The 25,101-nt window shown below is 32.8% G+C and overlaps 1 protein-coding gene across 5 annotated transcripts in view; it reads right to left on the bottom strand.

Moving 5' to 3' along the window:
• Positions 1-25,101, bottom strand: part of LOC129767995 (eye-specific diacylglycerol kinase) — a 475,932-nt gene that overhangs the window by 23,836 nt on the left and 426,995 nt on the right. For 3 of the 5 annotated variants that reach the window (XM_055769348.1, XM_055769339.1, XM_055769371.1), the window contains 11 exons: positions 19,835-19,964; positions 9,390-9,610; positions 9,193-9,275; positions 8,952-9,126; positions 8,269-8,479; positions 3,147-3,339; positions 2,782-3,075; positions 2,491-2,714; positions 2,104-2,430; positions 1,910-2,030; positions 1,220-1,267 (listed from right to left, as the gene is read on the bottom strand). In XM_055769348.1, the coding sequence (XP_055625323.1) occupies positions 1,220-1,267; positions 1,910-2,030; positions 2,104-2,430; positions 2,491-2,714; positions 2,782-3,075; positions 3,147-3,339; positions 8,269-8,479; positions 8,952-9,126; positions 9,193-9,275; positions 9,390-9,610; positions 19,835-19,964 (2,027 nt within the window). Of the gene's footprint in view, positions 1-1,219; positions 1,268-1,909; positions 2,031-2,103; positions 2,431-2,490; positions 2,715-2,781; positions 3,076-3,146; positions 3,340-8,268; positions 8,480-8,951; positions 9,127-9,192; positions 9,276-9,389; positions 9,611-19,834; positions 20,007-25,101 lie in introns of all 5 variants that reach the window. The other 2 variants (XM_055769356.1, XM_055769362.1) reach the window with 2 other exon arrangements.

Raw genomic sequence — 25,101 nt, 5'->3', positions numbered from 1 at the left:
AGATGAAGGCCTCCTAATTCTATAGGAACGCTAGTTTTTCATGCTATGATACGTCAATATTGTTTAGTAGTTGAAGTTATATTCGTAAGCGCTTAAGCGTCCGGATTTCAATGCATTACTATAATAAAACGTTACCACGGAACTGTGAGCATCGAACGGAAGGAAAAATGCGATCAGAATGGATGTTCTCTTATTGATCAGGATCACAAGCGTGTCATGAAAGCCTTCAAGCGCAATCCCAATGCTTCGGTCAGGTATGTGGCTAAAAAGTTGAATCAGTCCAAGTCTTTAGTTCAAAGAGCTAGGGACCGGGAGGGACTGCATACGTACAAAGTGCAGATAGCTTCAAATCGTGACGAACGGCAGAATACAGTGGGAAATTCACGGGCCCGGAATCTGTACACCAAGATGCAAGATGCGGACTTCCGGCAGCTTCCGGGGCTACTGTTCTTCTCCGCCCAGCATAAGTATGATGTTCCGGAAGATGTAAGGAAGCAGAAAAAAGCGTCTCTTGTAGCAAACGGAGTGCGCTGTTCGTGACTACCGGGAATGTAAACGGGCAGAGCTACCTCAAGGAGTGTCTACAGAAGCGTCTGCTTTCTCTGTTGAAGCAACACGAGGGTCCTACGATCTTCTGGTCGGATCTAGTTTTGTGCCACTATTCAAAGGATGTCCTGGAGTGGTACGAAGCCAACGTGGTCACTGTCGTACCCAAGGACATGAAAACCCCTTCCCCCTCCCCCCCAAATCATCGGAACTAGGGCCCATCGTAAAATACTGGGCTATTATGAAGCAAGAAGGTCGAATCTGAGTAAGATATGAAGGAAACGTTATTTCCGTACATAAGAAACTGCAACCAGATATTGTACAGAAGCCCATGATTGGAGTTAAGCGTAAGGTGCGAGCATACGGTTATGGTATTGAAGTTGAATAAATAAATATGCAAACTGCTCACTAATGGGTTATATTTTATTGTCTGAAAGTTTGAAAAGGATCGGTCAACTCGGTAATTCTCTACAGCGTTTTTTTCCGTGATGGAATTTAATGTGGGACACCCTGTAGCCTACAGGACCATAGGACAATAAACAATTGTGGTAAACTGTAACACACTTAGCCACATCGAACATAAAAAACGCAACACGCAAATCGTTCAAGCTCCAAACGGCAAGCTTAGCAGCGGAGCCTGCTGCTATCGATTCTAAACGCTAATGCTAATCACCTGAATCCGAAGGCATCTTCGTTCAAGCCGAATAACCGCTCGTGGAAGCTGTGCGATTGTTTGTTTGATGATTTTGGGTTTATGGTTTTGATTGTGTTCAGGAGAGGGATGAATGGGGTAGGGTGGTGACAATGATGACGAATGGGAAGTTGTACAGAAGAACAGAGAGAAAGAAAAAAGTGAGATTCGATTTAGAGAAAAGTAGAACCTAATTCGTGTGATATCAGAACGAAAAAAAATGTGCGCACTTCAAAGTGAAGAAAAACTATGTGAGAAAGTGAAAACGGCTGCCACTTCCAGCTGTTTTTGTTTATCGACTCGGCATGAAAGAGTCGAGTAAATAGCCAGCCGCTCGCCTTTCAAGTGTATTCATGTGCAAGATATGTTCCCAAGCAAACATTCAATGGGAATGTTCATCTAATGAACAGGCAGGCGGCAGTCGTTTTCCCCTTCCGAACGGTGTGGAAGCTATCTGAAAAATCTTTAAGAGAGTAAGTGAGGTAGAAGAAAGTCCTCTTTTGCTTCCTCGCACAAAATGTCTTCCACATGATGGGAGAACATAGAGGACTTCTCTTTATTTTGTATATAATTAGAGTAAAAAGGTGAAGAAAGTCTTTTGAATAGCACACGTGAGAAAGTTGTCTTCAGTTGAGCTTTTGGAAGAAAAATAAAAAATGATTTACACTGTACCTTTTGAAATTAACTAATTGGTCCAGGCTCTGGCCATTGCCGAGAGCCCCACCGCTGCCACCGGAACGAAGATTCTTGGGGCTCTCGTGGGATCCATGCGAACCCTGCGAACCTTGGGAACCTGATCGGATGGATAAAAAAAACATTGGAATTAGTAATGCGCGCGCAATTGCGCGTCTTCGAATTCTTCTAACTTTTTCTCGACGGAATATCAAGGGCGGGCGATAGCGTGCCTGATCCCGGTCCCGACAGGGACCTGTTGAGGAATTTCACGCCAGGCGATTGGGGCGTTCCATCACGGGAATCTCGGTCGCTCGACTCAAGACTGCTCAGATGGGAGGGTATCGCCGATCCACCGTGATGCCCCCCTCCTCCGCCGCCACTGCTTTCATCCTCCGGCGTCTGGGGCAGCGTGGGAAATTCTTGATCCAGCACGAAGATACAGTCGGTCACGATGTCGGTGATGAAGTGGAGATTCTCCTGCGCCCGGTCCACCCGGAAGAATCGTTCCGCCGTGCATGCTGGATTGGGGAAAGAAATATTGTCATTGTTTGACGGAAAATAAGGTTCCTGATACGTACAGTCTATGAAGCACCAGTCCGACGAAAGTCTCGGACTGTCCGGCAGTTCCTCGCAGTACTTGTTGACAATAACTCGAACCTGCTCCAGATCGGTGACGGGCACATCCAGCGTGCCCAAATTGACCGCCGACTGTCGCAACAAATCCTTATCGTAGTGATTCTGCTCGTAATCGGACATCATGATCTTCATGAGAGGGATATTCAGAGATTCTAGTTTTTCTTGTCTAAATAGAAGGTGAAAACAGTCAATTGTAGAGTTCTACACGCGTATGGCAAGGGCCTAGAACTTACGGCACGTTTGCCCGACCGGGCTTACGCTTCGCCAGCATCACAGCCTTGTTCAGCAGGGACAGTTCGATGATGGATGGCTTCAGCTTGCACGCCTCGCCATCCACCTGCATTGGGATCGTCTTGAAGGTGACCACTTTAGCGGTTTTACACTGGGCGATGCAGGTGCCGTGGCCACCGGCCTGCAGCAGCGGCAACTGGTACGTGGTCAAACCGACCACCTCGATCAGTCCGTCGTCAGTAGACGGCTCGTGCTGACCGGCGGATTTGTTCCACGGATGGGTCCCGCCACCGTAGCTGCGACGTAAATAAAACAATATTCCATCAGTACACTCCAGTACCCCGGTGGATAAGCACTATGATCCTACCTTGGAATGTTGAGAAATACTATTGCGTGCACCTTGTGCTCCTTCAGCTTCTGCGTCAGATCTTTACCGTCACATTCGAGCGTTACGAACTCAGCCAAACCCTTCCATTTGCGCTTCAGCAGATCCTTCCCACCGGCCTGGCCGTAGAACATCTTGTTCCGGAGCCGCGAGTTGAACTTCTCCGGGTGGGCCTCTGCGAATACGAATTCCAACATTGAATTTCATCCGTCGAACAAAAATTTTCTTTTGGATTTGTGGGAGGCTTTGATTTTTAGTTATTTGTTTGATTTTTTGGTTTTTGTTTAGAGTATTTGGATTGTTGTTGGATTTTTTTCTTTGACCTTTTTGGATTTATAGTTTTTTCTTGAGTTTTGTATTGTTTCTATTAATTTTTAATGCTGAGGATTTTTTTATGTAATTTCACTAGCTGACCCGGCAAACATCCCTCCCATAATTGATTTTTGGTTTGAATACTTTCAAAAATCACGTTTTCTTACTAAGTGAAAATCGTAGGTCAAATAGCAGAACTCTTCATCAATTGACCCTTTACAATTTCCTTTTACTATCAATTTCCTAGTATTTCTACCAAAACTCGTCATTATAATATAAAATCATTTTCAGACACAATTCTCATTCGAGATTCTTCAATACAAAAAGTATAATAAAATATTTATGAACAGATCAAATCGCACAATTCCTTCCTCGAAATTTGCGCGTAATAATACATTTAGCGATCCATTTCTATTTATATAGATAGAAGATGAACGAGTGCGTTTTTTCACCTGGAAATCCATTCCCATTTTCCAACAAAAATCAATTTCATTAGCGCAAACATCAAATGGCTTAACAACGCTTATAACGATGTAATTGTAGAACAGACGGGAATGCAATTTTCCGAATTTTAACATTTTCCTTCACAATTTTCCGAAAATTTTCAATTGTCATGTTTGGTTGAAATGTATGTTTCATTTGTATGTGACACCCCCTCTCCCGAGGGGGGAGGAGTGTCAAACCATCATAGAAAAATTTCTTCAACTCCACAATCCTCATACTCCAATTTTGGTTCCATTTGCTCAATCAATTCTCGAGTTATGCATAAATTTGTGTTTCATTTGTATGGAAGCTCTCCCTTACAGAGGGGAGAGGAGTCTCGAACCATCCATCATAAGAACCTTCCCCGGCCCCAACAACCCCTGCATACAAATACTTACGTCGATCGGTTCGGTAGTTTCCAAGTCTATAAGGATCAGACAGACAGACAGGCAGACAGAAATCCATTTTTATATATTTTTTTAGGTTTTTCCGATTTTTTGGAATTTTGTTAGATTTTTAGGATTTTCTAATAGTCTATTGCTTTTTGGGTTTTCATACGGATGTTTTTAGACTTCTAGGATTTTTTATTTAAAAAATCGTTTGGGATTTTTGGATTTTTGTTTTATTTGGATTTGAATTTACTTTTTTTATTTTGTTGATTTTTTGTTTTAATTAAAATTTTGATTTTTTTGCATTTTAATTTTTTTCAATTTTGATGATTTTCTTTCGAGTTTTATTTTTCTAATTACTGTTTTTCCAAATTTTAGAATTTTCAGATTTTATTGAAATTTTGTTGTCTTTTAGATTTATTTTAGGTTTTTGTTTTTTTTTTATTCTTAGGGTTTCAAATACTTGTGGGATTTTATGGATTTATATTTAGATTTTTTGTTTTTTTTTGGATTCTATCGATTTTTTTTTCAAATTTTGAGTTTTCCTTTAAATGTTTAGTATTTTTGAAATTTTGTTTGGATGTCATGAATTTTTATTTTTTTGATTTTGTTGTTTTTTTAGGTTTTTTATGTTTTTGGATTGGTTTTATTTTTATTAATTTTTTTTAAATATTGTTTCAATTTATTTTTTATTTTTTGATTTTTATTATTTTTGGGTATGGTGTATATGGGTATGTTTGGATATCATTTTAATTTTTTTAATTTTTTAATTTTTTTTTAATTTGTTGATTCTGTTAATTTTTTTTTATTTCAGAGTTTTTCAATTTTTTTGAATTTTATTTATTTATTTTACTAGCTATAACTACTAGCTATTTTTATATATCAATTCTCTCGAACATTCAAGTTTTCTAACCAGGCGAACGTTCGTGGGTTCAATCGCCGAACTCGTCATTAACTGATCAAATAATTTTCCTATCATTTTTACCGAAACTCGCCAGTGTAATAAAATTATAACATCATTTTTCCGAATTTTCCCTTGGAATTTTTTGATTTTTCTCTCCGCCAACACAGAAATACATGTTTATATATTTGTTCAGATTTTTTGGATTCTTTGGAATGTTGTTCGATTTTTGGCATTTTTCTGTAATATATTGGTTTTTGAGTTTTTATTTGGATGTTTCAGACTTCCAGGATTTTTTAGTGTTTTTAATCGTTTTGGATTTTTGTAATTAGCTTTTTTTTAATCTTTTCAGATTTTGATTTGGATTTTATTATTTTTATTTATTTATTTTATTTTATTTTAGATTATGATTTTTTAACATTTCTTTTCCATTTTTGTGATTTTTTTTTAAATTTTTGAGTTTGGTAGTTTTTTTTTAAATTTATTTCAATTTTTTGAATTTGAAAATGTTTTTGAATCTTAGTGATTTTTTTGAAATTTTGTTGTTTTTCAATTTTTTTTTTAGATTCTTATTTTATTTTTTAGATTTTCACGATTTCCGATTTTAACGAATGAGATTTTAACGATTTTATGGATGGTTTGGCTTGGTTTTTGTTGTTGTTTTTATTCTATCGATTTTCATATTTCTCTTTGAAACTATTGGCTTTGATTTTTTTGAATTTATTTTATTTTTTTAATTTTTTGGAATATTGTTGATTTGCAGATTGCTGATTTCGGATGTTGAGGATTTTAAAAATATTTTTTTATTTATTATTTTCAATTATTATTATATTCATTATTTTTAAAATTTTTACCATTTTTTAAATTCAAAAAAAAGTTTGTTGTTTTTGGATTTATTTTACTTTTTTTTTTTGGTGATTTATGAATTTATATTTTGATTTTTTATTTTGTTTGTTCGGGTTGTACCTATTTTTAGATATATTTTTCAATTCATGAATTTTTAAGAATATGTATCATTTTTTTTAAATTTCAATTTCGCTGTTTTTTTTTAAATTTTGTTTGGATGTCATGAATTTTAAGTTTTTTGATTCTGTTGTTTTTTTTATTTTGTTTTTTAAATTTTTTTTTCAGATTTGTTTTATTTAATTTTTTTTCAGTTTTGTTGATCTTGTTATATTGTTTTGATTTTCCTTACACATTTTTGGATTTGATAGTTTTTCAATTTTTTCCAATTATTGAATTTGCAAATGTTCTTTTAGATTTTTTGAAATTTTGTTGTTTTTCGGATTTATCGAAGATTTTTTTACTTTCTTAATTTTTGGAATTTTAAAGATTATGGATATATATATTGATTTTTCGTTTTTTTTTGTGTTTGGGTTCTATCGATCTTCTATTTGGATGCTTAGAATTTTTTTAAATTTGTTTGGATGTTCCAAAATTTTAATTTTGTCAGATTTTTTTTTGATTCCGTAGATTTTTTTTTATGTTGAGGTTATTTGAATTTTTTGGATTGGTTTTATTTTTTTTTCTCTTATTTTACTTGATTTTGGTTTAGGGTTAGGGATTTTAATTTTCCCCATTTTTTGAATTTGTAAATGTTCTTGAATCATTTTGATTTTCTAAAATTTTTGTTTTTGGATTTATTTTAGATTTTTTGTTATTTTGTCTTATTTTTGGGCTTTCAGAGTTTGAGGATTTATATTTTGCTTATTTGTTTTATTTTTGTGTTTGGGTTGTAACGATCATATTTTTTTAAAATCTTTTTTCAATTTTAAGGATTTTTTTTCTGAATTTGTATTTGGATGTTTGAGATTTTTAAAATTTTATTTAGATGCCATATTTTTTTAATTTTTTAAAATTTTTATTCGATTATTTCGTTCGATTATTTTTGTATTTTTTTATTTTCCTTTCGATTTTGTTTTTTTCTTTATTTTAGAATTTGATAGTTTTTTTTTAATTTTTCAAATTTTTTGAATCGGAAAATGTTATGTTTTTAAAATTTTTCAATTTATTTAATTTGAAAATGTTTTTGAATCTTTGTGATTTTTCGAAATTTTATTGTTTTTTGAATTTATTATAGTATTATAGTTGTTCATTAGTTCATTATTTATGGTTTTTTTAAATTATTTTTTTGTTTCTTGACTTTCTTAGTATTTGTTCGATTATTTGGATTTCATTTCGGATATTTTGAGATATTTTGTATATTTTATTAACACGGCCTTCAAAACCAATGTGTCTGGGGAAATCGGCATTGCAAATGCATGCATTTGTGTGCTTCGGAATGTATTTTCCTAACACGGACTACAAAAACGGGTACAAACACAACACTCATTTAGTCAATAATTTGATCAAATCTTGCGGCTATGTCATAGATATAATCCACTATTTTTTTATCTTGTAGATTTTTTAGATTCTTTGGAATATATGGGCATTTTTAGTATTCTTCTGGTTTTTAGATTTTTTTAGACTCCTAGGATGTTTTGATTTTTTTTATTTCAAAAATTGTTTTGGATTTCTTGAATTTTTTTTAATTTTTTGGATTTTGGTTTGAATGTTCTTGATTGTTTGAAATATCGTTGTTATTTGAATTTATTTCAGATTTTTCTTTTTTTTATATTTGTTGGTTTTTATTTGGAGTTATATTTTGATTTTTTTTTGTTTGGATTTTGCCGATTTTTTGAATTTATTTTTTTTTATTTTCAGGAATTTTTTTTTGGAATTTGCATTTGGATGTTTGGGATTTTAATTTTTTTTTTAATGTCAGGTTTTTTTTTACTTTTTGTTTTTTTTTAATTTTTTTATTTTGTTGTTTTTGTTTTATTTATTTCATTTTTCTTGATTTTCTTGTATTTTTTGAGTTTGTTCGATTATTTGATTTTTTTTAACTTTTCTGGTTATTTTTTAGATATTTCGAGATATTCTGTATATTATATTAGCATTTAGTTTACTTCTGCACCATATGGAAATACGAATACGTAATGGACAATAAATATTCTTATGTTTTTTTTTCAAAACCTACCTCTCGCTTCGTGAAACTCCAGCGCAATATGGGCATCAACCCCAAACGAGAAGTAATTGTTGACCACACTCAGCGGTAGATTGTCTTTGCCTTCGTCAGCGTTTGTCACATCCGGATTTGGTTCCACCTTCAGGTTCCACCGATCCAGCAGCACCGTATCGGAGTTACCGATGTTGCCCAGAATTTTGCAAATCGGTTCGTCCGTGTAACCCTGCAATGGGAGAACCATAAAACGTCGCGCGTGAATCAATCTACCGGAAACAAGGGGTCGTTAAGATATCAAACGCAAAACGCCATCGTTTTCAATCAATTCACTTTTAGTGTTCAAAACGAGAATGTAACATTTTATTTTTGTTCGTCCTCGCTCGAAAGCGCCCACATCGAATGGCTTCTCGGTGTCGTTCCGTCGTCCATGATGACGATGATATTTGATTTGGGTGCAGAGTTTTTTTTACTCTCATTTGGTATGTTTTTCAAACGTTCAAATCCATCACAGCTCGTTTGCAACGATAACGACGTCGAGAACGTCGACTGATGGGACGCAAAACAAAAATGCTCAGTTCAAAGCTAACGCTTTGATCTGTGTAACCATCAAAGGGAGAGACTTGTCGATTTGTTCAATTTCGTATCGATGAAAACGATTCCGATTGCATTGCGTCAGCAGGATGGATTGTGATACTTACGCCACCCCATCCGAGGGCGCGGGCCAAATCGTTGCCGGTGCCGAGCGGAAGCACCCCAACCGCCGGTGGAGGTATAAAGTTGATCTGATCCAGCACGGAGAGGACCCAGCCGACGGTACCGTCACCACCGCAAGCGAGCACTCGCAGCTGAGGCACTTTCCGAAACAACTCCAATCTAAATTAATCACAGAAGTTTTTAGTTACCGATTTTTTTAGGTTTTTTTTCAACTGAAAATATTACCCCATTTTCGGTCCACCTTGGGTCAAATCGAACACCTGGCGGGGGTTGAGTAGCCACTGGAACTTCTGGAGCAGTTTTGCACCCTACCAAAACGAAAAAAAGTAACCAATTAACACTTGCTCTGCTCCGGTCTGCCGAGCGGACCGGAAAGAGTTCGAGTGTGCAAACATCCGGCGTCGTGTCGCGCACTTTTATACCTGATTTCCGCCCGATTTCGGATTGATAAACACCAGCACCGGCGTGATGTTCGCCGTCGGGATGGGTTTCACCACGAACGTTCGGGGCTCCTTGGGGGCCGACGCCTTCTTGCTGGCCTTCTTCTTCTTCTGGGGGGTCTTTCGCAGCGAGGACTTGAAGCTGCCCTTGCGGGGCAGCTTCACGATCCACGAGGGCGGTACGATGATGTTACTGTGGGCACCTGTGTTTGGAAGGGAAAATGGGCGATGGACCATCAATAATAAAACATTGATTACTCAAATGAATGGGTATTATTTATATATTTATTTCGTATTTATTACATTCCATGTTTCGCAAAGATACATTTATTCGAGGGTTTTTATTCTGTTTTTTTATTATTTGCAGTGTTGATTTTTGACGTAGGATTTCGTTTAAACAGGACTATATGAACTAAACGCTGAAAAGGTAGCAAATAATGAAAAATTTCGAATGCTCAAAACTCGACCATTTTTTAGTAGATCGCAAAGATGTTTGCATCAATTGATCGAAAACATTGCTACGCATCTATCACAATAAATAAAATTATATTTTTCTTGAGATGAACAATCGAATTATGGTAAAATGTCAAGTATTGTTTAAACGCGCTAAATCCGACTTTCGTTTGGTCCAATTTTTGTTTCTCAAATTGTACCGACCAGAAGCGAGGCGCCGTGCACAAATTACGTAATGCAAGAAAGGTGGGGGAAAATAGGTCGAGGTTGCGTTACTTACTGCGTCATAGAGATAGGGATTGTGTTACGTAAGCGGTAGGGGTTCAAAATCCGGATTTTTAGCGTTACGTAATTTGTGCCCCACGTCCAACCAGAGAGGGTAGCGAAAAAAATAATTACACCAATATTACTGTCAAAACAACCATAGCTATCCACCGTGCATATCTTTCTATCCAAAGGAAAACAAAAAGTCAGATAACGTAGACACCATATAAAATTTAGCGTCACTCTTGTTGACCTTAGTCTTACACCAGCTAGCGAGCAGACATGAGTGTTTTCTAGTGCTGAAATCTGTGTTAGCAAAGCACCAATATCAACAGAAAGAATCTCAGCAGCAGTAGCGGAAGCAAACGATTTTTATTTTTGCTGTTGCTCGGAGGAGTGCCGTTAGCTTTCGCTATCGATCAAACAAAAACCGTGATCCAATCTTGTGCGGATGATAGATTGTGTAACAATGCGGATAAACCAAAGTTCTCTTAACGGACCCGGAAAACATTCAGTTATTTTAAACAGCTCAATGCATAAATAAAGTAAAACTCGAAATTAAAAAAAAATTATCATGATTGAGAGTTTGAGAGTGTGTTGGGCTTATTGGTGACTTGTTGCGATCAATCATTCAATTTTCGCGAATTCGAATTCTGGTAAAAGTGCAGCGAATTTCAAGCCGGATGTGAATAGAGTATTTTTCAGAGGTGAGAGCTATTTCCTTCGATTGGAAAGTAAAGGTAAAAAAATGTTCACAACAAAACAAAAACAAATGGCAAATTTTTTGAGTCAACAAAACCATTTTCCGGGTAGATCACTTCACCTACACGTCACATTATCATTCGAAAAAACTGATAAAATGCAAATAAAACAATATATATTTAAATAGACTACCCTGGGTGTAGTCTTACGTCACTCCGGTTATATCCTCGACATTATCTACCCTTTCTTTTTCTGCTAAATATTCGAATGTACTCAGTTTGAGTGATATTTTATTCAGGTAAATTCCACTGTTGATAAATTCCACCTAATTATCCCATCTTTCAGGTAATCTATGGATATTTTTGAAGGTTGAGAATTTACCAACCTAAACAATTCAATATAACAAAACCTGGAAGACTAAAGGCAACTGATCCCAAAACTCATTTGTGAATGACGACTATTTTCGAACAGAAATGACAGAAGTGACCGGAAAGCAAGGAAGCGGGGTGGTTTGAGAAAATTCAAGGCACAGATTTTACTGGACTGTAACATGAAGCAAAATGTGGATTTGATATGTCGATCATCTGAATCGGTCTAGTAGTTCAAAAGTTATGAATTTTTGAAAAGTCTTTTTTTTTAAAAAAAGGAGGAAAAAGTTTATTTTTCAGACAACCCTTAAAATGTAAATGGTCACCCTACTGAAAAAATAAAAAAAAGGGTCTAATGTTTTGCGATAAAGAACAAAACTTCACGAAAATCTGAGAACCACTATATCGGTTTGGCATGGAATGGCTGTCATGAGGTTTCGGGCAGGCTAATTCGACACGATTTATCGCACATCCTGATGAACGACATAAACCAAAGAAAGCGAACGTTTCATATACTACATTCCTTCCATATCCAACCTTTACTCGTGCAAGATTGCAAATGAATCCGACAGTGTTTTATCGTATTCATGTGTTTTTGAATTTCTCCAGTGCAAGCCACTTTCAAACTGTCTTTCTCAAGACCATAGTTTAGAGATCCTCAGCTATTAACATCGAAGCCTCCTTTAGCCGGATGATCAGCCGTTCCATTCTATAAACAGCGTCGCCTATGCTGGACATTTATTGGCAACTCTTTGATGGAGTTGTCTGAGTTTGAACAAACGAAAGCAGTCAACTGAATGAACGAAAGTTTTAATGGCACCAGTTTCATAGTTTCTTGTATGTCGTCTTGAACGAAAGTGCTTTTTTTGTTTCTAATTATATTCACCAAATACTCATAGAGAGCAGAGCAGGGCCTTAAAATTTAAATTCAACTAGGTGACCCGGCAAACGTTGTTCTGCCATATAATTTATTTCTAGAGAATATTTTGGTTGGTTAAAATAACGAATATATTTCAAGAAAGTTTGCATGTTATCGTTCAGATCTGTAAAATTTATCTAAATGATGATTTTCACAGCGAAACATACAAAATATCAAAATATCCTTCTTTTATATATACAGATATGCAAAGTTAATTTTTTCGAATTTTTCTAATCATCTCAAATATTTTCCAAAGTACTATATCATTCTTGTGTGCTCCCTTGGCCGAGTGGTTAGCGTCATAACTAACATGCCGGGTGTTCGGGTTCGATTCCCGTTCTGGTCGGGGGAATTTTTCGTCAAAGAAATTTCCTCCGACTTGCACTGTGATCACGCGTATTCTAGAGCTTGTCACTCAGAATGCACTCAAGGCGTGTTATTTGGCATAGAAATCTCAACTAAGTACTAATAAAAATGACGCAAGTAATACTACGTTGAGACGGCGAAGTTCCTCTAGGAACGTTAGTGCCATTGAAGAAGAAGAAGAATATCATTCTAATTTGGGTGAAGACAAACTCAAAAAATACATAGACCTCGCTGATCTGATCTGCCATCCTCCAGTGATGATGAGTTATACGTACGCGGAAAAATCCTTCTTTTATATATCAAAATTGATACATCATCATTCACTATTGAGCCTATTGTCTTTCAATTTGCTGCACACTCATGCAGGCTGAAAATAATGCTACTCTCTCTCTCTCTCTCTCTCTCTCTCTCTCTCTCTCTCTCTCTATCTCTCTCCGCGTTCTATAAAGAGAATATCACTTCAACTCTGAAAAGTCTCATTTCGTTTCACGTTAATTTGTTTAATTCTTCATACTGAAGCGAAGTTATCAAACCGTCAAATGAAAATGAAAGTGTATTCGTAAGAAAACAGGCGTGATCAGCCGTTGGCGCTGGTTATAAGAGTAATATGCCACTTTTAATTCCTCTTGTTTTGAAAGACGGTTCGAGAGAAACTGAAACTGTGTTATAACCCATTCGATGATAATGAATAAGCAAAAAATTGACTAGGTGCGTATAAAAGTAATTTCGTTTCCAATATTATTCTAGTACTGTGAGCAGCCAACATGGACACAAGGAGGTTTTGTCCGTTACGAAATCGTTGTTGCGTATGCTGCAAGTAAAAGATGTCTTCTGTAAGAGCATTGAACCACTGCAACCATTAATTAGATCTATTGTGGTGAAAGAAAGATGTCAAACCGCATTATAACTCTGATCTTTTTCTTTTAATTTTTGATTATACAATACATTGAAAAACATTCTACGCACGATAATTTTCGGAATTGCGACTAAACACGGTAATTTATCATTAAAAATGACCAGTGTCTCCGAATAAAATAGACGACCATTTGTTTGGAAGTGCTCCGAGCAGGAACAATTTTTTTGGTTAAGGCTCACTTTGCTCTCAACTAACTTCGACTCCATTTTAGTTCACGGTTCTCGGACCCATGGGGTTCTACACGACTTTTAATACACCTCGATCGATTTTTTTTTATTTCTCAGTCTTTTCCTGATGGATTGATGAGATTATTGCATCAATCGAGTCGGACACTCCATGACAATTGATTATAGTGAAATTATTTATATATTTTATGAAACTAAGTATCGAACAATTTAAAACTGTTAAGCATTATCTAAACGAAAATCCTGTGTTCTGATTGGCCGATTTACACAAACAATCTGTGCTCTCCCAGCTACTCATGCAATACGAATACTTGCTTGTATCTTCAGTGATGATGTTTTGAATTGTAGAGGCTTGAAAAGACCAATTTGGAAAGCCTCAACTAAAGGAACACTCACACATCGGCAGAAAATCAAGCACATACGCATATTTCATTGCACAGTCAAACCAACAAAATCGAACAAATTTAAAAAAAATTCATACATTGGAAGCACTTTTTCCTGTTTTCTTTAAAAAATTCCTATTAATGTTTAACTCGTAACATTTTTATTTAAAAATTATTCCCGATTTACATGTTCTGAAAACTTTTTTCTAGAGCTTGAGCTTGGGTAGACTGTACAATTCGTAGTTGCTCTCCGTTATTGACCTGAACCAACCAAATTGCACAAAGAACATATAGAATGACGTTTGGAGCGAGCAAATCATTCTCGTTGTGCGATTTTCGGTGATTCGAGCTTTAAATGGTCAATAACAGTCCTTACAGTCACCAGGGGAAGGGAAGGAATGTTAGTACGATATTCGCCGCCCGAAGGCCAGAAGGGTCGCCTCTATAGCGTGGTTCCCTAGCGTTTATCATGGAAGGGATAGTAGTTAGTGGGAATGGTTAAGAAAAATCAGGATTTACTGCGGTAAGTGATGTGATTCTATATATATATATATATAAATGGATTTCTGTTCGTCTGTCTGTCTGTCTGTCTTATTCTTATGGACTCGGGAATTAGGAGTTTTTGGGGTCGGAGAAGATTTTCGTGATAGTTTGAGACCCCTCCTCCCTCTCTAAGGGGGGCTGGCATACAAATTATACACAAATTTCTGCATTACTCGGGAATTAATCAAGCAAATGGAACCAAATTAGGCATATTATGGTTAAAGGGTGTAATAAATGTTTCTACAGTGGTTAGATACTCCTCCCCCTTAGTGTGGGCTGCCATACAAATGAAACACAAACTTTCGCATTACGCGAGAATAAATCAAGCAAATGTAATCAAATTAGACTGACAGTTAATAATAAAATAAAAATATATATGGTTTGTTTTCGGATGTTTCACAAAATGTGACTATTTTCTAGACGAATTTCTGACTATTTTTTATTTATACAATAAGTATCTTTGATAGCTGGGATAGCACTGATATTGTGAAAGACCTCTTGATGCGGGCTGAATGGAAAGCGCAGCAAGACCAATTCGGAGCTTAAGGTGTTCAAAATAGAAAATTCAATCAATATAATATTGAAATTGAAAAAAAATTAATGGAAATCTCAGAAAAATTAGAAAGATTGATGAGTAGAAAACTTCAATTTTTTTCAGTTTTAAATTCAAAACCTAATACTTTTGAAATGATAATTTTCTCATTTTTCAAATATTTATTTATTTCCGAATTTTCTTTCTCTCAATTTTCTCATTTTTCAAATATTTATTTATTTCCGAACTTTCTTTCTCTCAATTTTCTATTTTCCTATTTTTTTTAAATTTTCCTTTTTTGATTTTTTTCAATTGGTTCAATATTTCATATTTATATTTCCTTCAAATTTCCATTTTAATTTTTTTCTATTTTTCATATTTTCCATTTTGTCAGTTTTGAAATTCCATTTTCCAAATTTTCAATATTTAATTTTTCAATTTTCAATTTTCCATTTTTTATTGTTGTTTTTTCTTTCATTTCTTTCATTATGTTGCCATTTTTCCAAATTTCCATTTTTCTCAACTTTTGTTTGAATTAATACTTTTGAAATTATCATTTTCCCATTTTTGAAACATTCATTTTCCTAATTTTTTTCCAATTTTCAATTTTCATTTTCTTTTTATGTTACCATTTGTTCAATTTGCCATTTTACCCTATTTTTTTATTTCAAACTTTTAATTTTGGAAGTTTTCTAAAAAAAATGGTTGAAAGAAAAATTAAATAGAATAATATTGAAATTGGTGAATTCAAATATGAAAAATAAATAATTGAAATCTGAAAAAATAGAACATGAAAATATAAAAAAATATGGTTGATAGTAAACAATTTCAAATACAAAAAAAAATATTGAAAATTTACACATTATGTATTGAAATTCAAAAATATTAAAAATTAAAATTTCAAAATTTTAATTTCGAAAAGCGAAAAATTGAAAAAATAGTGGAAGGAAAACTGGAAGGATTAAAATGGAAAGTTCGAAATTAAAAAACCAAGACCAAGATTATTTTGGGCAACCCGAGAAGGTCGCTAAGGAACCATTTTAAGTATTCCTCCAATCAACGATATATTCTTAACCAGAGAAGGACACCGAGGAAATTCTTTTAAACTCGCTAAAATTGAATATGTATTTCGATGTTCGTCACTTCATGTTCTGAAAACTTTTTTCTATTTAAAAACATGTCAAGAACGTGTTAAACGCGAGAATTTACACTCAAAAATGTTACGAGTAAAGCATTAGATTTTCGGGAATCTTCATACAAAAATGCCTTATATTCCAGAAACTATAAAAAAACTAGCTGACCCGACAAACGCTGTTCTGCATTATAATTTACTTCTGGAGAATATTTTGGTTTGTAAAAACAACGAATATATTTCAAGAAAGTTTGTTTGTTATCGTTCGGATCTGTTAAATTCATCTAAATGATGGTTCCAAAAAACTCTGCGTAACATACATACGCGTACCTCTGTTTTTGAATTTTCCCTTTTTATTTTAAATATTCTTTATTCTTTATTATTATTGATTCATCTGACAGAAATAGTTTTGTTCTATATATAAGATATGCATAGTAATTTTTTCTCAATTTTCCTATCCATCTCAAATATCCTCCAAAGTATTGTATCATTCTAATTTGGGTGAAGACAAACTTACAAAATGTATGAACGACGCCAATCTGATCAGCAATTTTCCTGTGATGATGAGTTCTACGTACGTGGGAAAAACTCTCTTTTATATATAAAGATAGAAAGTTGATGTCTTCGACGAAAGTTCATAATTTAATAAGATTTAAATCTTTGTCGGATACACTATAATGTTATCTTGACTTGGAACAAAATTAGGATGAGTTGTAATTTTTTCAAAACAAAAACCATGAAAAAATTGTTAGAAAAACTTTTTCCCTGTAAAAATGCCCATCTTCTAATGTATGGACGACTTGTTGCAAATTATGAGCGCTATTCATATAATTTTTTAAAAAAAATTAAAAAAAGTTTTTTTTTTGAGGAAAATGAGTTTTATTTTTAAAATATTTTTTTTCAGCGAAATTTAAAAAAAAAAGTTTGGTATTTCTTTTGTGAAAAAATAAACAATTTTCTACATTTCATCTTTCAACCAGAATTTTGAAGGTATCATAGTTTCTAGTTACGAGGGTCACTATTTATATTTCGGGAATTGGCAACACTGATGTCATGTGACTCCATCTAACGGTTCCATCGTAAAGTTTGACATTTTTGACGATATACGTACTCAGAACGTTTTTTCATACGGACGCTATTTGTTTATTATATATTTAGTTGAAAGTTTGGTCTCGGCAAAAAAATGGAACTGAATCGTGAACATTTTCGTGCGATGATTTTTTACGACTTTCGACGTGGATTATCACAACAAGAGTGCGTCAATCAACTTAATTTGACTTTTGGCGATAAAGCTCCATCAAAAACCACTGTGTATCGCTTGTATAGTGAATTCAATCGTGGTCGTAGTTCGCTGTCCGACGAGTTTCGTGAAGGTCGTCCAAAATCGACTGTAGTGCCAGAAAACATCGATGCTGTGCACGAAATGATTAAGCAAGATCGTCATGTAACCTATTGTGAGATTGAGGCATCCCTAAGCATTAGTTCCACCAGCATATATGCGATTTTACATGAACACTTAGTTGTGCGAAAATTATGTTCACGTTGGATCCCACATAATTTGACAATCGCTCAAAAAAAAGGCTCGTGTCGATTGGAATAAATGCTTTGAAAATTGGTTTAAGCGCATGCAAAAGTGTATCGATCATCGTGGCGAGTACTTTTGAAAAACAATAAAAATAAATTCGCAGCTTAACTATTTGTTTTTGTTCCTATTCCCGAAATATAAATAGTGACCCTCGTATAAATGTTTGTAAAAAAAATAAGAAAATTTTTTTGGCCCTTTTCAAAAAGTATTCAAAGTATTCAATTCTTTTTCGAATATTTCAAGTATACAAAGTTACTTAACTGACCAATGTTCTCACACTCACAACGTTTCACTGCTATCTGAGATGGTTCTGCCAACTCCTAAGACGATTTGGCATGAAATTCGTCAGTAACTTAGTGAATAATCTGATTTAGTTTTGATTTCAACTCACGAGGTTTACTTGTTCGTACTCTTTCCTTTTTGTATTTTCTCTTACTTCTAGAAGAGTTATAGAGTTATAGTAACAGAAGAGTGACCAGTTATTGTTTTCTTGGTTCATGTGTACTGGTCGAAAACGAGTTACAGTAGCGGCGCGTTAGCTCAAACAGAAGCAAGCCTGCATCGCAAGCCCCACCCCTTATTTATCCATTAGGCAGTCAGAAAGGCATGAAAGTCGCGGGCCAGCAGCGAGAAGCAGTGTGTGAGAAATCGTAAAATAGTTCACGCCATAAATCATGGAACTCGAAAAAGCTGCATCAGTGTTAAAAAAAAAAGTGTTACAATTTTCTGCCACAAAGGATCGAATTTACTGGCGAGAATGGATCGTTTCAAGCTGTTTATTCTTTTGTGAAAACGAATTGGTAAGGATGAGCTGGACGAGAGACATTGCATCCGATCGTTTTCAAGATTCAGAAGGAAGATTTCCAAATGACCTCGACATGCTTGGAAGGTCTCCCAAGCAAACATTCAACAGATGGATGGATTCAAGTTGAGGAGGTGTGCTCAAGGATTAAGCAAATGTATTTGTTGAAACCAGATGTCAACCAAATTTAGCTCGTGTATTTTGGGTAGTGGAAAATGACAATCATTGCACGATAGTGATCACCATTGACTGTAACGTTGTTCTCATCTTTATCTTTAAAGAAGTACGGACCAATGATTCTAATGATTCCAGTACATTTTCCGGGATGCATTAGCAGCTCTTGTATTGCTTATGACTGCTCATCGGACCAAATACGACAATTTTGCCCATAAACGTATCCTTTCATGTACCTCATCGCTGAAAACAATTTTTCAATAGAACAAAACACAATTTTAACAGAACATTTATTTTGATCATAAAATTCAATGATTTGTAAGCGTTGTTCGTTTGTTCATCATTCCATAATGGAATGACAATGAAAATTACACAGCTTTAATGTTGACACACGACAGGAATCACGCGAGATCTGTCATAAACTGAGATTCTAAACAGCAAAAATTACCCGTTATGGGTTAAAATGTGATGTTAGCAAAATAAATATCGTAATGTAATGTGTTGTTAAATAAAGTGTTTCTATTGAACATTGAGTGCCTTCATTCAAATAAAATTGGAATGGTTGGTTGATGACAAATCTGGAGGACACAGTCCCCCAGACCCTTAAAAATCTGTGGTCATCCTTCATGATGGAATTAGGCGGTTTAATGATTTAACGATTTTTGTATTTGAGTTGTAACTTGTATCTGAAAAATTGTGCTATATAAACACAAAATCATTCTGAAACCAGTTTCAGAATGATCTTGTGGTAAAATTGCACATTTTTTACAAAAAAAAAGGGCTTTATCGAAAATATCAAATGGAAGAGAGGAACTTTTCCAAAAACATGCGCTATTGTCCAAAGTCTTAAGATCACACAGACAGATGAAGATTCGATTGGAAAATCTTGTTATTTTAATGAATTTGATGCCGTTCCCACCCACTCAACTACGAATTATGATTGAACACATTGATTTGTTTTATCTCTAACCCAATGAAGGATAATCCCTCGTAAACCGAAAGATTCCGTTTACCACCTAAATCAAACCCTTTTGACGGCGCTGTTGTTTGCTATCAATCATGGATATCATATTTTCTTTTATTTCCTGTTTCACTACACTCACCTAGCGTGCACTCCTCGTCGATCCGTTCCGGGTTGAAGCATGCTTCCTTGTTATGATATGATGATTTACACCAGGCACATGATAAAGCAACAATTTCCTTAGAGCTAAACGAGAGCTTCGCTTGCAGTGACTGCGGGGGAAGGCAACGAGAAGAAGAGCAAACCGAAAAATTCTATTAGTTTCGTTCGTTTTATCTGTTGCTTTGGATTATGGGTTTTCTGTTCTAGCATGAGGGGGATCAACAAAATGGTATTTAATGAAATTGAACGCAGAGAAAATTATGCTGAAAATTGAAACGAAACGTATGCTGAAATAAGAATGCAAACAGAAACTCGTCCAACCGAACAGTCAATCAATAATTAAACTAGTTTGTATTATAATCACGCACATAATGTGGTTTGGATTGCATTCAGCAGCATGTATTTAATGGCACTGTATTAACTATTCAGACCGTGCTCCGGCGCTGATAGGATTAGCCGCTGTAATTAGCTACGAATTACGTGGATGCTACCCGACCGTAAAAGCCTTACGAGTAAAGAACTTTCCATTTTACAATACCTTTCAATGAATAGCGCAAGAGGTATTACAACGTTACTTCATCTGCAACGGAAGCGCACAAGAGCAGCATTATTATTCCAATTCGCATGAGAAGTTCACGTTTTCAGATCTTCAGTGGAAACTACTCCCCTGTTCGCCTCTACCCCGAAAGGTTTCGAGCTTCTTCTACATTTGAGAAACATTTTCACCGACTTTCCGAACCGGTTTTTGCTGCTCGGTTTCGCGTAGTCAGTCATTCAGAGTACTGAGTAGAACTCAGGGAGACTGCAGAAAAATCACAGATGTTTCTTTCGTATTTTTCCCATTCCTCCCCGTTATACAAAGGGAAACAGTATTATGCATCACCGCCCCCTATATCCGTACCAACTCTCTCTCGCTCTCGCACAAACTTTTCAGCTGCTGCAGATTTTTTCTGTTTCCGTAGGAGAATAAATCACTCGGTAAGCTTCGTCGGGTAGCGAGGAAGCGCATTTATCTGCATCGACGATCCATCAATTCTTGCTAATGGTTCAACTGGGAAAGTCGACTCCTCGATTTCAAGGTACAACGATATGCGCTTGAAAATCGGATTAGCCTGAGTCGGAGGTTTTCCAAAATAACATCAGCTGAAAGCATACGACAAATTATGTTACATGTCGTTCCAGTTTCCAAGCGTTCCATAAATTTGTTCTTGCTGTCATATAGTCTCAATAACAAACACCGTATATGAACCAGGGGTATGACTAAAACGTCAGATCCCTCGTATTGCCAGTGTACCCAATATTGCTGCGGTTTACTGACATTTTGGTTCTATCAATTACTATTGTTTACAACTCGGTCCGGTTATATAGTCGAATAGTGGCTAACTTTAAATTCCATGTTAAATTTGAACACCTCCATGTGAAACCGAAATATGAAAATCGCTCATGCAGTTAAAAATAAAGCATACTATCTCCGTGATTTCAATGATTTCAATCCTCGTAAATGATATGTTACTAAACAAATGACGCCATATTGATTTTGATTTTGGGTAGCCTATATTCAATTGATGTCTAACCTCTGATATGAACACCAATGCTCATATACATTCTGTCAAAAAGTTAACGGGAAGTTAGCCCACTCAAAGGGATTATGCAAATTCTTTTTTGTCTCTCAGTTGTTTGGTGACTGCGAAATAACTTAATTGGTCATGAGACATGGGTTTATGAGTTCGACATACGAACCAGTCATCATGCTTCGTAATGGTGTCTATCAACTGCGCCGAAATCGAAGAAAAGAATCACCGCATACTTGACGTATTCCGTACACACAGACGGAAAAGAGTACAGAAGAAACCAACAGCTTCTCCCGCTGATGAAAAAAAGAAACAAAACGTGATAACCACCGACTCGGTGACACTTTTTCTGCAAAGCGGGAAACAACTAGGAAATATTGTTCACAAGAGAGTGAAATAAAATATTATGATGTTAAATTATATCCGGCAGGACACTTCATCCGACGTTTCGTTCCCCCATCTCTGTCGTATCTGCGATATTCATCCATTCAAGCTAACACATAACGAAACAGCGGGGTAATCGGGTTTTCGAACCACTTTGTGTTGATTGCATTTCCGTTTAGGGTTAGTTTTCTGATTTTGGCCACTTTATGGAAGCCGTTTGAAAAAAAAACCGCAGATTTAATACTAAAATCAATTTTTCTCTTCGATTCGCCAGAAAAGGGAATAGCGTTGAAGACGAATATTGTTAGGTGCACATGATTTTCTGGCACTAGAACACAAAATTCAGAACTCAGAATTCATAACTAATAATGTATGACTCTGAACTCAAAACTCAAAACTTGAAACTCAAAACTCAGACCTCAAAAATCATAAAATGAGAAAGTAAGATAATAAGTAAGAAAGAAAAATACAAAAATAATAAAACTCGGATAATTCATGACATTTATAACATTCATACCATTCATAAAATTCATAAAATTCATAAAATTCAAAAAATTAATAAAATTCGTAAAATTTAAAAATTCATAGAATTCATCAAATTCATAAAATTCATAAAATTCATTAAATTCATTAAATTCATTAAATTCATTAAATTCATAAAATTCATAAAATTTATAAAATTCATAAAATTCATAAAATTCATAAAATTCATTAAATTAATTAAATTCATGAATTTCTTAAAATTCATTAAATTCGTAAAATTCATAAAATTCATAAAATTCATCAAATTCGTCAAATTCATAAAATTCATAAAATTCATAAAAATAAAAAAATCACAAAATTCATAAAATTTATAAAATTCATAAAATTCAAAAAAATCATAAAATTCATAAAATTCAAAAAAATCATAAAATTCATAAAATTTATAAAATTCATCAAATTCATCAAATTCTTAAAATTCATAAAATTCATTAAATTCATGAATTTCTTAAAATTCATAACATTCTTAAAATTCGTAAAATTCATAAAATTCATAAAATTCATCAAATTCATCAAATTCATCAAATTCATCAAATTCATAAAATTCATCAAATTCATAAAATTCATCAAATTCATAAAATTCATTAAATTCATTAAATTCATTAAATTCATAAAATTCATAAGACTCATAAAATTCATAAACTTCAAAAAATTCAAAAAATTAATAAAATTCATAAAATTTATAAAATTCATAGAATTCATCAAATTCATCAAATTCATAAAATTCATAAAATTCATAAAATTCAAAAAATTAATAAAATTCACCAAATTCATCAAATTCATCAAATTCATTAAATTCATTAAATTCATTAAATTAATTAAATTCATAAAATTCATAAAATTCATAAAATTCATGAAATTCATAAAATTCATAAAATTCATAAAATTCATAAAATTCAAAAAATTAATAAAATTCAAAAAATTAATAAAAATCATAAAATTTATAAAATTCATAGAATTCATCAAATTCATAAAATTCATAAAATTCATAAAATTCATTAAATTCATAAAATTCATAAAATTTATAAAATTCATAAAATTCATAAAATTCATAAAATTCAAAAAATTTATAAAATTCATAAAATTCATAAAATTCATAAAATTCATTAAATTAATTAAATTCATGAATTTCTTAAAATTCATCAAATTCATCAAATTCATCAAATTCATCAAATTCATAAAAATCAAAAAAATCACAAAATTCATAAAATTCATAAAATTAAAAAAAAATCATAAAATTCATAAAATTCATAAAATTCAAAAAAATTATAAAATTCATCTAATTCATCAAATTCTTAAAATTCATAAAATTCATAAAATTCATAAAATTCATTAAATTCATTAAATTCATGAATTTCTTAAAATTCATAAAATTCTTAAAATTCGTAAAATTCATTAAATTCATGAATTTTTTAAAATTCATTAAATTCATAAAATTCATCAAATTCATCAAATTCATCAAATTCATAAAATTCTTAAAATTCATAAAATTCATAAAATTCATCAAATTCATTAAATTCATAAAATTCATAAAACTCATAAAATTCATAAAATTCATAAAATTAATAAAATTCATAAAATTTATAAAATTCATAGAATTCATCAAATTCATAAAATTCATAAAATTCATAAAATTCATAAAATTCATAATATTCATAAAATTCATCAAATTCATCAAATTCATCAAATTAATCAAATTCATCAAATTCATCAAATTCATTAAATTCATTAAATTCATTAAATTCATTAAATTCATTAAATTCATAAAATTCATAAAATTCATAAAATTCATAAAATTCATAAAATTCATAAAATTCATGAAATTCATAAAATTCATAAAAATTAATAAAATTCATAAAATTCATAAAATTCATAAAATTCAAAAAATTCATAAAATTCATAAAATTCATAAAATTCATTAAATTCATAAAATTCAAAAAATTAATAAAATTCATAAAATTTATAAAATTCATAGAATTCATCAAATTCATAAAATTCATAAAATTCATAAAATTCATAAAATTTATAAAATTCATAAAATTCATAAAATTCATAAAATTCATAAAATTCATTAAATTCATAAAATTCATAAAATTTATAAAATTCATAAAATTCATCAAATTCATCAAATTCATAAAAATCAAAAAAATCACAAAATTCATAAAATTCATAAAATTAAAAAAAAATCATAAAATTCATAAAATTCAAAAAAATTATAAAATTCATCAAATTCATCAAATTCTTAAAATTCATAAAATTCATAAAATTCATAAAATTCATCAAATTCATTAAATTCATAAAATTCATAAAACTTATAAAATTCATAAAATTCATAAAATTCAAAAAATTAATAAAATTCATAAAATTTATAAAATTCATAGAATTCATCAAATTCATAAAATTCATAAAATTCATAAAATTCATGAAATTCATAATATTCATAAAATTCATAAAATTCATCAAATTCATCAAATTAATCAAATTCATCAAATTCATCAAATTCATTAAATTCATTAAATTCATTAAATTCATTAAATTCATTAAATTCATTAAATTCATTAAATTCATAAAATTCATAAAATTCATAAAATTCATGAAATTCATAAAATTCATAAAAATTAATAAAATTCATAAAATTCATAAAATTCATAAAATTCAAAAAATTCATAAAATTCATAAAATTAAAACAAATCATAAAATTCATAAAATTTATAAAATTCATGAAATTCATAAAATTCATAAAATTCAAAAA

This window comes from Toxorhynchites rutilus, chromosome 1 (genome assembly GCF_029784135.1).
Source record: "Toxorhynchites rutilus septentrionalis strain SRP chromosome 1, ASM2978413v1, whole genome shotgun sequence".
NCBI classification, from domain to species: Eukaryota; Metazoa; Arthropoda; class Insecta; order Diptera; family Culicidae; genus Toxorhynchites; species Toxorhynchites rutilus.
The sequence above is the reverse complement of the archived record's forward strand: the minus strand, read 5'-3'. Positions and strand labels throughout refer to the sequence as shown.